Genomic DNA, 15,494 nt, shown 5'->3' on the forward strand with positions numbered 1-15,494 from the left:
TTGGCGCTTATGCGAAGGTCAAATATTCCAGTGAAAATCAGGTATTCTGAATCATACAAGTGCAAGCTTGCATGGACACCCTGTGAGTGGACCTCACTGTTATTGCTCATGCAAAAAGGATATACACACACTTTCAAGTTTTGCTGTCTGCTTTTAATTTTGAGGTTTCTTGTGAAAAATGACCCCCAAATCAAGCCTGGAAGGAACATTCAGTGGAGTATTTCATGTAAATGTACTTAACAATGACATACATGTACACGAACAAACACATCATGTAGCCACAGTATACTAATTTTTTTTTATAAAATCCGTAATATATAGGTTTTCCCGGTTAATTTAGTACTTCTTTCATTTAAAATTGCCTAAATGAAAATATAATTTTGTCAAAGAAGGGTCACTTGCCCTAAATGTTGATTAAAATTTTACAATTATACCACTAGATTTCACTTTGAAAACTGTAAATCACAAAAAAACCACACTTATTCGTCCTATTTATCGTCATTTTCGTCTCACTCTGCAAATGGCGTTGAATTGGAAAAAGCAAATCCACACCGTCCTCCATAACTCACTCTTATTTAACTCTCTCTTGTTGATAAGATTAAGGGCCTATGCTCTGTATACAAATTTATATCACTGACGAAATTGAATGATTAAATCAGTAAAATGAATGACAAAAAAACCAATTTGCTTTTCCAATTCAACGCCATTCCCAGGAATGAGACATAATGACAATATGTAGGATGAATAAGTTATGTTCTGAAAGTGAAATCTAGTGGTGTTACTTCAAAATTGGAATCAACATTTAGGGGCAAGTGACAATTCTTTTCAGCAATTTTAAATGAATGAAGTGCAAAATTAACTGGGAAAAGCCATACTATACATGTATGTACATAGTTCCTTTTTCTTCTAACCTTACTGGAAACACACTATTTGCTTCATCACTCCAAAATGCTTGGACTTACATGACACACCTTTTCTGGTCATTGGTGCTGGAGACTAGTCCAAATTTTTACTAGCGTTAGAGTCAAGTCCCTTTACAAGGCCAGTCATGAGTAACAGGGAGCATAATGACAAAAGAATGCTTTTGTCACATCTCAATTGAATAGCTTGTGAACTGGCTCAAGACTGAATGACTTGTGATGGACTTGCAATGGATTTACAGGTGCATGTACTTACAGAGACTTGTGATGGACTTGTATAAAACACTGATGTTTACAAATAGAATCATGCAGGATACAAAGAATTGAATTCATAAAGACACAATGAAAGCTTTATGTTGTGACTTTATCATCTGCATCCTAACATTCAACAGTCACACACAGGGCATTACCTGTGTCCTTTGATTTCGGCCACGTCTGTCATTCCACCAACACTGAACCTGAAGTACTAGTCAAAGCAAGAGAAAAGGAACTTTATCAACATTCACTCACATCCACAAATGGACTGATCAGTTAACATAAAAAGCTTGACCAACTTGCTGTTAGTTATTATCAAAGGACTTATCAGGCAAGTCTCATTTCATGATTCCGTTAAACACATGCTTTCCATCTTCCTTTTCATGGACACTCGGAGCTAGAATGTAAAGATTTTCCCTTACCAAGGAAAGTGTTCAATCCTACTCCTGTCTGCCTTTACTATGCAGAAGTTTTTCACCTGATGTCCTGTTTTTTCCAATTCTGTTAATTTTGGACCTTTTCTAACCTCAATTCCTACATCAATTCCAAGACCATACAGTGATGATTCATACCTGTCTGTTGAGTGCACTAGCAATAGACCTTGCTATGCTGGTCTTGCCTACACCTGGTGGTCCATAGAAACACAAGATTTTTCCCTGGGTGGATCCCTTTAACTGGCTCACTGCTATGAACTCCTGTAAAGATAAATATACAGAAACACAATGACTCATTAATATGCATTATGCTAGATGTACATGGAGAAAAGGCTAAGCCATTGTTTATGCCATGAGCACAACAGGAGGGACCACTGACCCACCCTTCTGAATGTGTTTGCAATGCATGCAGCTCTGCAAGAAGGTATGCCCAGCTCCATGAGGATGAATAGCAACATTCCTAGGAGCCCAATTTCTATGTGTCTAAAAGCAGCAAAGAAAATACTGAGCCAATGATTACACTGCACTTGTAAACAGTCCTACAAAACATGGCCATTTCATAAGGGGCATTAAAGCCTACATGTATGTGTATTTATTCAGGCATTTATGCTAAAAATTTTAAAATGTGCATAAGTTCATTTTTTAACAAAGTGAGCTCCTACATACTGTATTTTATTGTTTGTAATTTTGTACACTGACAGTCAAAACGTAACCCATGGGGCAGTTTGTTTCAGCAGTGTATGTAGTTTAAATGGAAAGTCATCTTGTGTCTTTGAGTAACGTCATCCCTCTAAAACCAAGATTTCACTGCAGGTAGTGGTGTAAAGTAAAGAGCAATGAGTGTGTACCAGAATGCGTTTCTTGACATCCTCCATGCCATAGTGATCCCTCTCCAGGACTTCCCTTGCTGTCTTCAGTTCAAGATTCTCATCACTGAAGACTCCCCATGGCAACTGTGTCAACCAATCCAGGTAGTTACGGGTCACACTACCAAGATAGAATTCAAATGACGAAGCACTGAATGGCCTACCTACGCGTATGCAACTTTGTTTTTCAAACCCATGCACGAACACATAAAGGTGTACACTTACCATTACCTGACAAAGACATGCAACTTATGGTGCAAAGTGCCGGACTCACACGAAAAATGCTTTTAACATGCAATACATTAAGTCTAAAACATACTTTACCAGTTGCAACTTGAAAGTGTTCCCGAAAATAATCACTATCTTTGGATGGCTCTCTGATCAGCTGGGCACAGAGACAACCTACCACTATCTTTGGATGACTCTCTGATCAGCAGGGCACAGTGACAACCTATCACTATCTTTGGATGGCTCTCTGATCAGCCGGGCACAGTGACAACCTATCACTATCTTTGGATGGCTCTCTGATCAGCAGGGCACAGTGACAACCTATCACTATCTTTGGATGGCTCTCTGATCAGCAGGGCACAGTGACAACCTATCACTATCTTTGGATGGCTCTCTGATCAGCCGGGCACAGTGACAACCTATCACTATCTTTGGATGGCTCTCTGATCAGCAGGGCACAGTGACAACCTATCACTATCTTTGGATGGCTCTCTGATCAGCCGGGCACAGTTACAATATTGTCTTAATAATGCTATCCTCTTTCTATGATTTGCCTCTGTCTTTTTGATTTACTTGGCCAAACCATAAATAAAATGTCATCTTCTTTTGCTTCCAAGGTAGAATGAGATGAAGCATGCAGAAGAGCCATGTTTGTCTCAACAATAGGCTACAGTTTGACTATGGCACTTTGGTTGCTGTCCAAGCTAAACATCAAAAAACAGTGTAGCAAATCACACATTTTGTTCAAACACCGATGTCTGTGACAGTGTCATACAACCAAAGTCGATACAACAAAATTGTGCACTTACAGGTAAGCAAATAGGACCTTAGCAGAGTAAAATTATAATCACTGCTAATTGTTAATAATTTCTCTCTATAATTTATCACCACAATACTTGGAAATGATTCATGCAATGAGCATGCCATATGAAAGAAGCTTTGACATATATGCATAACATGCATCCACACAAGTTCATGAACAACTATTGGCAAGATTCTTAATGGGATGACTTTTTTTATTACATTCTTCCATACAAAATACTGTTGGACACAGCTTAAACTAAATTACATGATTTTGACGAATGCTTTGCTTTTCTTTAATTTTGCCTTTCGTTGAGCTGATTGGGTACAACTTTCTACATATGAGCTCAAGGCCTATTTCTTACCTAAATTCTGAGGAATGGTTATCAAGGAAAGACAATTTGTTCATCTCTTCATCGATGACATCCATGACTGGCTTTGGTACTTCCTTGCCCTGTAAGTACAAATGCATTTCCTAACTTTTTCTTCAGAAGACTGAAGTGGTAATATGTGTGAAACAATGACTGTTGAGTTGCCTCTTTGAGGTAAATTTTTGGCAGCAAACTTGACAGTGATCTACCTCTATTCCCATACAGGAACACAAGCAAAGTTAACGCAAGGGAAATGTATAGATAGCACAAAGACGCACCTTGAGTCTCTCTCGGAATTTCTCTTCTATGGCATCCTTATCATCTTTCTCCAAGCCCAATTCCTTCTTGATGATCTTCAGTTGTTCTTGGAGCATGTAACGGCGATGAGCTGTTTTCACTTTCTCCTCTACCTGTGAAAAATCAAGAAGAAACTCAGCAGTAAATTTCCACACTTGAGGTATCAGACATATCTAATGAGCCTAAGCGATAAAAAACTGTGACAATGTTTAATTTGTAATAAAATAAACAACTGTGGCCCTATTTAAGTTGCAACAAAATGACTGTGGCCTTACTGATTTGACTATGTACATCCAACCCTGTACAATAAAAAAGAATGTCCAAGACAAATCCCTTAAAAAAATTCCTGTGAAGGGCAATTGAAAGTGCCAAAACTCAGAGACAAAAGCAACTTTTTTTTTCTCTCAACAGGGTATAATTCCTTACAGCTTGACCTCACTGTTATCTGGAGCCAGATCCTAAACCTTTGGCCACAAGCTGCTGGTGTCTTACCTCTTTACCAAGTCTTTGCTGGAGTTTGCTCACTTCATACTCTTTCTTGAGAAGACTGAGTGCTAACATCAGCCTCTTAGGTATCTGAGATGATACGTGTAAAGAGACATCAGGGTGGTTATAAGTATTTGTATTTATTAGGCCTTTTAACAGGTGTTTCTAAGCGCTCTTTGAAGTTGGAGTAAGTGTGTCTTTAACTGAATGTGTCCATTGAGAGTAGGTCTTGGACATGCCATGGCAGCCTCCTCTAGAGGGTGGGTGCAGCAACTGCAAATACTCACTGACAATAGTGAGTCCTGGTGAGTAGACCTTGGGCAAGCCAAAGGTGTTAAGTGGAATAAGATCGCTGATAACGACAGGCATACACAAATATGAACGGCAAATTCAGTGCACTGACATAAGTGGTCACTGAAGAAAAACAATCACACTACCTACAAGTATAACTTGTAGGTAGTGTGTAGAATGTAGATGTATCTTTGAGTTAAAAATAAACAGGAAAAACCACATTATGCGCAAGATACATGTAAAACAGAGGGCTTTGGTGTATTTGTCCAGTACTTAGAATGCTTGCTCAAATACCAGTTCAGGTAGCATTTGATACTCTTCAAGTACTTGTTCAAGTGCATTAGTGTACAAGAATAATTCGGCAGGCCTTCACCATGCCAACAGGGGACAGTTTCTTTTGTTAGGCAAATTAGGAAAGAGTTGTGGGAACATTTCTGTCCCTGTGGGTCATTATGGGTGCATACATGTATGTATGCATGTGTGCGATATCATACATGTTCAACACTGACTGATAAGATGTCAAATAGTGAGTGTGACATGCAGTAATATGGCACCCTGCATGTGATTGTTCTGGGCCAATGAAAAAGAAAGTACTCGAGACAGAGGTATTACAACATGAGTTGAAACATATTCAGTGGGAGAACCAAAACATTGTTGGGTCAGATTTAGAGAGAATTGCTTGATGTGATCCTTACATTCATTTCTTCTAGAACTTCCTGAAGCTCAGCTGGTTCTGCTCCAGTCAGCGCAGCACCTGCCAATCAAAGAAACAATTGAGCTTACATGGAAACGAATTCCCTTTCACAAAGCCATTCCATATCCAAGAAAATACTATATGCACATTATCAATAATACACCTTCATGTACACATGGCCAGTGCATTGAAAAAAAGAAAATTCTGCATACCGTTGGCTACAACCTCAGTCCTTGTGATTTGGAAATGGCAGGCGTGTGAAAAAACACTCCTGGACATTTCCAGGTGTGCAATTTTTCTAGGAGTGTGATTTTGAACAATGAATCAAAACCTTGGATCAATCAAGACATAGTAAAATACAAATATAAAATTGGGTCAGCATTACATATAACCAATCAACAAAACCAACAAGAAATAGTGCAGCAGTTTCACATCACACCTTCTTCCTTCAAGCAAACTGGAAGAGATACCAGTATGTCCAATACATTTAAAAAGAATCAGAGTTTCACGACGGTCGTAAAATCATGCTCTTTCCACAACAGCAGCCTTGACGGACCATGCAGTGATCTCCTCAACTGCAAGATCACTCCAATTCTCCATGGATTTTAAAAATAAATTTCCCGATTGTGCGAGGTTTCTATTCGCCGGATCCCTTTCCTATGAGAGTTATTTCTATTCATAAATGCAAAACATGTCTGCACACAAAGATCTGCTGCGGTCCACACTGGCATGATCTCACCGTGGCTTTCATCACTATGTGGCACATCGTGATTGACTGGTCTGGTCCCATCCTCAACTCTAAAGGAATTTGTTGTTGCTCACTACACCTACGGCGCGGTAGCCAGCATCGTGAAAGCATGTCAACTTCTAGAGATCATTTTGTGAAGATGTGAGTAAAAAGCCCAGATTTTCTGAAAAATGCCATCGTCAGTGATCGGAACAACTGTCATAGGACAAACATCTCCACAAAATACTTGGGATAATTGGAAAATTTGACCGAAAAGTGGTGTCATCTCATGGCTGCGCTGAGCGATTGAGGCTGTTACGCTTTACGACTGCCATTAAAACTCTGCTAAAAAGTGTGTGCGTTCCAGAGCTGTCAAATGGTCTGCAATCCTTGTGTTCATTCTTTTACAAAAACAGGATATAGTCTGTCCATGTGAATATACTTTGGTTTGTCTTGAAGAAGAACGGTAAAATTCCAAACATGGTCACAGCGGTAAAGTTAGTACAGGCTAGCAATTCCAAACCTTTAACACACAGCATACATACAGGAACAGAAACACTTATTTCAATTGGTTCACATACTGACAAATATCTGCTCCATTAAGAGCCTACCTCAACAACCATGTCCATCCCGCTGCTTTCGTCTTTCCCCACCCTGTACCCGAGGTCACCCATCCCCTCCCACCTCTTGAAAGCACTCAACTATTACGGTTGTATACTTGTGAAGTGAAAACGTGTGCAGTGCAAATGCACGTGTTGCGAAGTTTTGCATAACACATGACCGTGTTTTGTGTGAGGAAGGCTGATTGGTCAGTGACCACAACTGGACTCAGTTTCGTCCAATGGTGTTTAAGCTTATAACTCTTCACTCATTATATATACTGACAACCCCGGCGATAGCCATGTATTTGTACAGCCCAGAAACAAGACTTCCCCTTGCGCTTCCAATGTGTGTGACGTACTACAAGCACATAAAGCCATGTACATGTACAGTTGGTGTATGTAGCATTATGCATGCAGCAACGCTAGCGACATGTGTGTGCCGAACGATTGTACATTTTACACTGACAGAGCGACCGCGCAAAACTGTGTCGCCGGGAGAATCAAAAATGATTCCGTCATTCCTAACAATTAGGTAGGCCTAATGTTTGATTCTTTTCGTTTCATTTCTCTCAAAAATTGCGAAGTATAATTATAAAGTATAAGGTGTGAGACTTATAGATCAACCCTTTGGGGTTGTAAAGGGTCCACATTTGGCTGACTTTCATACAGAACAAGTATTTACCTAAATCACTAAGATACACAGGATTGTCAATGACTCTCTGGCCAGCTTGGATCATTTGAGCGACAGATTCTCTGTAGAAAGGAATTAAAACACATAAATGCACTCAGTGAAGGTTACCACTTGAAGATTATCAAGTCAATCATATTTCCCAATGTACACACTTAATGTTGTTCCATTCAAGTCACTAAAGTCATTTTCATGTCAAAACTCGAGTCAAGTCAAGTCATTACATGTGGGTACAGATGTTGAGAGGTTGCGTAGAGTTAAAGACATTTGAGTCAACATGTAGTCAAGCCATTTTGCTCAAGTCAATTCAAGTCACAAATAATTAAACTCAAAACAACAAATGAACATGGGAGAAAAAGTTACTTTTTGGCCTTTGTTTACTCACATCTGGGCTATTAAATTGGGTGAATACTCTTCATGAAAATAAAAACAGTGCCGGTGATTGTTATCCATTGAAGGAGGCAACATTTGTTCCATGATACCTTCCCAACCTAATATTATACAAATCTGTTTCTTATTATGTAAATGAGGGCTTTCATCTCTTTGTGTTTTGAAATCAAGGCAAGCTTTTATGAAAACAGGGCATTAATTTAGCTGACATTCCAACAAAAGCTTCACCGATGACAAATAGCTCAATGATGAAACCAAGAAATAAGAAATGCATTGTAAGTCCAGTTCTAGGTTAGCATTACACACTGCAGAACCACAAGGTGAAGAGTCCATGACATGATGTACGTTCATTGTACCATGTAGAAAGGACAACTGACGTTGATGGCTGCTATATTTTGGGTATGCATGTAGGATGTTTCATTCATGACAAGGAACATGATAAACAGGCAAAGTAAGTCACTACAAATATTTCTAGCAAAGCCGTTTGATTTATCAGGGCTTGAGTGTTAATTTTAAGCTTTCACTTGAGTCCAGCCTTCTGATGAAGGACTTAAGTCACATCGAGTCATTTGCTCGCGGTGACATGAGTCAAGTCACTTACTCGTCGGGACTCAGGGTGAGTTGCCAGAAATTGTGGATCAAGTCGGACTCCAGTCGAGTCACTGACTCGAGTCATTACAACCCTGGTTCCACTGTTCCACCAAATATTCCATGTCTTTTCCAGGGCTAAAACGTGACAATTTCCTTGACTTTTATTTTTCTAAGAAACATTGTTTGCTATGATGAATTGGCAGAATGCCGTAGCCACTAACACAGACTGACAAGGATGTATGATTTTCAGTCACATGGTTTTTGATGGTCAGGGTTCAATTTACATAGATGTGCGTGACAAGGTGCGTGCCCTCGAAGTCTCTCAACATTCTGGCATAATGAAATTGCCAACAGAAATACACAGATTCGAAAATGCACACACCTCTGTGGACATGTTTCACTTCCTGAAATGCTTTTACCCATCCTGTTATGTCATCTGAAAAACCTCCATAGCCGGTAAATTTATTATTATTTTGACATCACATCAGAAGCCACCATTCAAAGAGAACCCTTGCACAAACTTGCTTTCCACGACTTTTCCTTGACTTTTTCTCCTCTAGCAACAGGAAGCCATGACACTATATTTTTCCCAATTTTCCATGACTTTTCAGGACAACTTTTGTCCCCAGGATTTACCCCATGTATGGGGACCCTGATTTCAGATCTGGCACATTCATCCACCACGAATGCTCCAAGATGTTCATTTCCTTTTGCATTGACATTTGTGAAAAGTATGCAAAAGCCAAGCCCTTGATAGAAATTACCATTGTTTGTGACAGAAACTATAAAAATTAACAGCTACTTGACAAATACCTCTTGATAGAAGGTAGCCCTTCTCATACATGTACCTACCTGTACAACGGATTCAACGCAATAATGTCTCGTACAGTTTTCACAACTTCAGCAGTCAGTGCCTGCATAGAACAGTTGCAATACACATGCACAATATTAAACACTACTTTCCCCCCCCCCGTCAAAAAATGACACTCACTCAGGATGCTGACATTTTACAAATTAAAGTTGCATTTTCCCTCTCTGGTGACTGGGCATTTGGAATTATTGCCTCAATGTTCTTTCTGCTTAAAGGGTACAAGTAGCTACTATAAATTTTAAAATACAAACTCTCAAAATGCACCTTTACATCTCGATTAACCTCATTGTCAATTATTGTTTCAGTATTAGAAAGTGATATTAGCCTGTCTTTTCGGTTTTCATGCTAATGAGTATTTCAATATTGTCATCAAGGAAAGGAATCTCAATGTTGCACAATTTGTGCAGAAAAACTGCTAAATTTTGTTAGATTTGGCTGGTCTCAAGTTTCTTTTCTTTGGTGACTTATGGTCGAATAAGTACAAAGCAATAGGCAAACATAGAATCCTTTCTCAGAAATGTTTTCATTAAGCTAATTTTGGGTTCATAATTTGAACAGGAAAACCCATGCATTGAAACCTGTCTTTCCTGAATGACATCCCATAAGTACATGTAACAGTGCCCTCAGTTGTCCGGGAAAGCAATGACATTTTTGGATGAGTTAAAAATTACATTTTTGCATTTAATTGAAAAGGAGGGTCAAATAATTTTCATTCACTGAAGATTATTGATTTGCAGAAAAATTGGCAAATGAAACTTCATTGCTGATACACTTAAAGATCTGTGGCAAACATATTTACATCATCTATTATCTCACTATAGACTAGCAACATCTTTATATTTTGGAAGTGCCATAGTAATGTTATGGCCTCTTGCTGTTTCATCAAGATTGCAAATAATTGACCTTGTTTTTATTTGCTTGGGGTGACAAGAGAACTGAATTAGTCCGGTTCCTGAACTATTATAGTTCTACATTTGTATAGCACCTTGATTTCTTCAGATGTCTTGAATGGATGATGTACAACATTCTCCACTTCTGCCATCAGCACCTGGTTGTCAGCCACTGTGCCCAAGGCATCTTCACTTCCCTCAGATTCTGAAATTACTTCTTCTCCTTTCTGTGACTGTTTGTCAGCAAAAATGTCAGCATTGTCCAAAACTGATGTCAACTTTATTCTGGGATGAAAAAGTGGAAAAAAAGTAGAGATGTACTTTATCACACAAATGGCAAAATGACCAACAACCAGCTGTAGTAAAGAAATTTTTCAGAGCTAGAGAAAGTTTACTTCGGTAATGTCTCTTCTATCATTCATGAGAAAAAAAAAATAAAAATACAGAGTTTTAGTTCATGTTTTGGCCCTCTTCAAAATTCCATCCATGTACATGTAAGTCCTTCCAAGTTTGATTTTTTGCCATATCTTCTGCCTGAATACATGGAATAAATGTTCTTACATAAATTAAGATGGTCTATCTTTGCATGGCATAAATACTCCAAGCAGACTGAAGCTTAGCTGCAGTAGACCACATGTATGTACATAAGTACATGTACATGTATGTGCGTACCTCCTATGTCCCATCACAATCATACGTAGCCTGTCACCCAAATCTTGCAGCTCATGGATCTGAACAAAAGTACCAAGGTTGTAGATGTTATCCAGGCTATCCACCACCTCTGAGTCTGGTTCTCTGTTGGCAATATCAAAACCAAGAGAAACACACAAATATTAAGTACACGAACAATTGATTTTCAGAAGACTGAGGGATACATGCACCGTACTTCATTTTCCAGTAAATAAAACGCTTAAATGAGAGAAAAGTTTGCATTACAGCAATTTTATCACTTTTTATAAATGTACACTTTTTTGGACCAAGAAAAGTTGAAAGTTCAAACTACTCGGTAAAGACGATAGTTACATGGTGTTTGAAATATTATAGGCTATATGTACGAGTTCACTTTTGCATTTCGTTTGTTTAATTTAACTCTTCTTGGTACATGTATTATACATGTACATGTGTACTCGGTCTTCAGTACTCGGACTCAGCCCAGTACTTGGCCGTGAGTGTAATCAAACTCAGTGCTTTGGACACAAACTCATCACCAGTGTACTTCTACTTGGCCCAGGACTCATCACCTGAAGTACTCGGAGTACTCTGTACTCAGGTTTGAGGACTCGACTTCAACACTGCTTGATGCCTGAATCAAGTCCATGAATCAACAATCCGTGTAAGAGACACTGGATGTGTGACAGATAGGCCAAGAGGCAGTACATCTCAAATGATGACAGCCACTCAAGATTGGTACGTCATTGTAGAACACCTCCGTGACCGACGCCGCAATGCAGGAACTACAGCAAGGGCAATGACCAGGCTAATGAATTACAGGGTTAGTGCTTACTGTCAGAAATCAACTCAGCAAGGGCAACGACCAGGCTAATGAATTACAGGGTTAGTGCTTACTGTCAGAAATCAACTCAGCAAGGGCAACGACCAGGCAAATGAATTACAGGGTTTGTGCTTACTGTCAGAAATCAACTCAGCAAGGGCAACGACCAGGCTAATGAATTACAGGGTTAGTGCTTACTGTCAGAGATCAACTCTGTGCAGTAGGACTCTGGAGTAGACCCCCCTACGGGCATCTGAATGAAATTCTGGAGCCAGTAGTGAGGCCATTTCTGAATGGACACCCAAACAGATGCTGTTTCAACATGATAATGCGCAACTTCAGGCCACCGGAGTGATTACCCAATATCTTGAGGATAATCACATTGAACTCTTACCATTACATGGCCTGCCTTCAGTCCAGACCAAGCCCCATCGAGCATGTGTGGGATGAACTTGATTGGCACATCTGGTCACGTCCAGAGTAGAGTAGAACAAATCAAGAACTTGGGAGTGCGAATGGCCAAAAGGGGATTTTTTGTGGGTGGGGAAATGCAGGATCTTTTTATTCATTTTGGGGTCACGATTAATGGGGTAAACATTAAATTTATGATGTGTTTGAAATGGTTATGTATTTTTTGTTACTTTGAAATACTTCATATGAACTAAATGTTTTCAATTTCTGTTAACCTTTAATCAGTTTTCACTTGAACTCCATGATGATTTGTACATTTCTAGTTCAATAAGCTTCAAGTTACTTTTTTACCACGTGAATGTGTAAAAGGACCCCTTGTTCAGAAAGCAAACTGAATTAAAGGGGTTTTGGCATGGTGAAGGATAATTATGAAACTAAATTGATGGTCAATTCTGGATGTACAGTACATGTAGCTAAACCAGTCAACTTACTGGTCATCTTTTCTCAGGAACAGTCCTGCATAGGGTTGAGCTAGACGCACCTTTCTTCTTATAAGCTCCATCAGTGGCTTGTTACTAATCTACAAATAAGAATTCAATTGTCAATGTATTTGTATTGCATCGTACATGTACATGAGAAGTATTCACATAAACGTACATACTGTAAATGGATCAACACCTGAACATGTTCCCACCTCCTTTCTCAAAGGAAAAGTCACAGAAAACTACATTCAAATTTCAGTGAAAATCTAAAAAAATTCGGTCAAGCTGGGGGAACAGAAACTTACATACATGTACTATACTAGTTTGTCTAAGGAATCTTGCAGCATCAACCTTGATCACAGCAGTACTATTACCCTGATATTCTTTTTGTAAGTATCTTCAGAGGTCACATTGTATACATGTACAATGCAGTGTATTGTTGGTCATCTGTCATTTGCATCATCATGCTGAAAGAATATAGTTTTCTGATGCTTGACAAATGTTTAATGCGTTCATGCTGTTGTGAACATTTATCAAGCATATCTGTGCAATCTTTCCTGCACTCCTTACATTCATCCAACATACCCCCTTCTTTAAAAAAAAAGAAAAAAAAAGTAAAACATCAACTTGGATCGATAAGTCCTTCATTAATGTGGTTCAAAGAAGGCACAATTGCAGAATACCCCGCCACTCAACTTGCCCACCTCGTAGCTGCGGATACGAAGTCACGCTTCCATCCACAAGGCCCACTTTGTATCCCCATATCTGCTCCCTGGAACCTACATTGGACTTAGAAAATTCTTCAACCTTCCCCATTCACTTTGCGTTGCAGGACACACAAGGCCCCCTTTGTATCCCTGTATTCGCGTAGCTGCTCCCCATGACCCACATTGGACTTAGAAAATTCTTCAACCTTCCCCATTCACTTTGTTGCAGGATGCACAAGACACACTTCGTATCCCTGTATCCACGTAGCCACTCCCCGGGACCCACATTGGACTTAGAAATATTTTAATCTTCCCCTAGTGAGTTGCATGTAATTTAAGTGAGTGCTTCGTTCTTGAAAATGATTTCAATACTGTACACAACACGTACCTTGACGCAGCAAAGATAGCTCGGAAGTTGAACAACCTCCACTCGACTACGTAGCCATGAATTTTTAGGGGGTATTTTCGCGTGGCGGGGTATTTTGCAATTATTCCACGAAGAAAGAAATTACCTCAACTATTTTAATGAATTTTGGGAAAACTGGATTTCTCTGCACAGCAATGACAGGCAATGGCGTGAACACCTCAGGAACAGTCATTGGAGCTAAGGATACAACTGGCACAGCACTCGGAGACGAGGGGAAAGGGGGGACTTCCTTGCCCTCACTGCTACCTGTTCCTTGGCTATTCCCACTGCCATCTCCTCCACTGTCCTCTTCAATGCCAGAGTCTGAGGAATCGTCACGATCGTCCCCATCCTCTCCATCCTGTCCTGACCCTTCCTGGCCACTCCCCTTCCAAAAGTACCGCTTCTGCTGCATCAACACACTGGAAGTCAGCAAAGGGCTCCACTGGCCAAATCCCAATTCTACATGGCCCATCAACGAATGTCCTATCGAGGAAGTTGGCTCAGGAATGAGCAGCTTGGGCTTACGCCTAAGCCTACATGTACCTGTAGGCCTAGGCCTACTTTGGAAAACTTGGCTTGACCGGTCACAACTGGTCAGTAATGATGATGATGTCCAAGCAAGTTTCTGCCTCCGGAGGGGATGCTCACTGCAGCAATTCAGACGCAATTTTCGGAAAGTAGTAACACTAAAACTACGCTTACATCCTACAACATCACTAAATCTTGTTCGCAAACATGGCAAAGCCGACAGACCTCCATGTACATGTAGACTGCTTGCGATCGTGCACAAACGGTCCACGTGCGTTGTTGAAAAATGGCGGCTTAACTTAAACATCATTCTTCCTTTTCGGTATTTCTCGTAAGAACCCAGTGCTGACTGACACTGAAGATTTTCTTTCCCCAACACGTGCAACCCCTTTTTTTTATCAATACGATCATAAGAGACCAAAAAACTAAAAGAAGTGCCAGGCACGCACGTACGTTTGTGTTCACCAACACTAGGCCTAGGTTTACAATATGTAATGTATACAAGTCATGTCATCATGCATCAGCGATGAAGCGAGGACGCCCTCTATCAGTTATTTCAGTTGCATTTTTTCCGGCAGACACTTTCCACTAATAAAACTGTGGCTGCCGGTTTCATTACACCAAATACGCGCCCATAGAAAACAGTGCAAAATGAGACCGAAATAGCGCCGCCTGTTGACTTTCCTGAAGAGGTTGGCCTCCGTTTTTTCACTGGAAATTCAAGATTATGGCAAGATGACCCATTTTCGTTTCAATTTTATGGGGGTTAGCCACGGCAAAAAATTATTCGCCTTTCACCGAAGATATTATAAAATAGTAATGAATATGCGTTCTGAATGTAGCCACCCACCTCTATCCAAAATAGGCCCGCAATTTTTGGACCAGATGTATATCAGACGCCGATCAACAATAGTGTAACCAAAACTTTAAAACAATAGCAAAAACAGAGAATACAGAGATGGCCAATGCGATGTTCACACATCTCATTAGCGGGTATCTTAGGCGAAGGGGAATACATGCCCCCTCTCCCAGTTACGTCAGTATTCATAAAACGTATAAACCC

General features: G+C 39.9%; 1 protein-coding gene across 1 annotated transcript in view; it reads right to left on the bottom strand.

The window, feature by feature from the left end:
- The window catches only part of LOC147799144 (lon protease homolog, mitochondrial-like), a 30,219-nt gene extending 15,274 nt beyond the window's left edge, over nucleotides 1–14,945 (bottom strand). The window contains exons 1-13 of the mRNA XM_087137038.1: nucleotides 14,007–14,945; nucleotides 12,797–12,885; nucleotides 11,075–11,197; nucleotides 10,498–10,687; nucleotides 9,494–9,555; nucleotides 7,655–7,725; nucleotides 5,645–5,703; nucleotides 4,665–4,748; nucleotides 4,154–4,285; nucleotides 3,870–3,958; nucleotides 2,458–2,596; nucleotides 1,748–1,870; nucleotides 1,331–1,386 (exon numbers count right to left, since the gene is read on the bottom strand). Coding sequence (XP_086993164.1) covers nucleotides 1,331–1,386; nucleotides 1,748–1,870; nucleotides 2,458–2,596; nucleotides 3,870–3,958; nucleotides 4,154–4,285; nucleotides 4,665–4,748; nucleotides 5,645–5,703; nucleotides 7,655–7,725; nucleotides 9,494–9,555; nucleotides 10,498–10,687; nucleotides 11,075–11,197; nucleotides 12,797–12,885; nucleotides 14,007–14,741 — 1,952 coding nt within the window. The 5' untranslated portion in view covers nucleotides 14,742–14,945. The remainder of the gene's footprint in view (nucleotides 1–1,330; nucleotides 1,387–1,747; nucleotides 1,871–2,457; nucleotides 2,597–3,869; nucleotides 3,959–4,153; nucleotides 4,286–4,664; nucleotides 4,749–5,644; nucleotides 5,704–7,654; nucleotides 7,726–9,493; nucleotides 9,556–10,497; nucleotides 10,688–11,074; nucleotides 11,198–12,796; nucleotides 12,886–14,006) is intronic.
- Nucleotides 14,946–15,494: the final 549 nt, after the last annotated feature.

The sequence above is a fragment of the Acanthaster planci genome, linkage group LG05 (assembly GCF_054643075.1).
Source record: "Acanthaster planci isolate LZ-2023a linkage group LG05, COTS_SCS, whole genome shotgun sequence".
Lineage (NCBI taxonomy): Eukaryota > Metazoa > Echinodermata > Asteroidea > Valvatida > Acanthasteridae > Acanthaster > Acanthaster planci.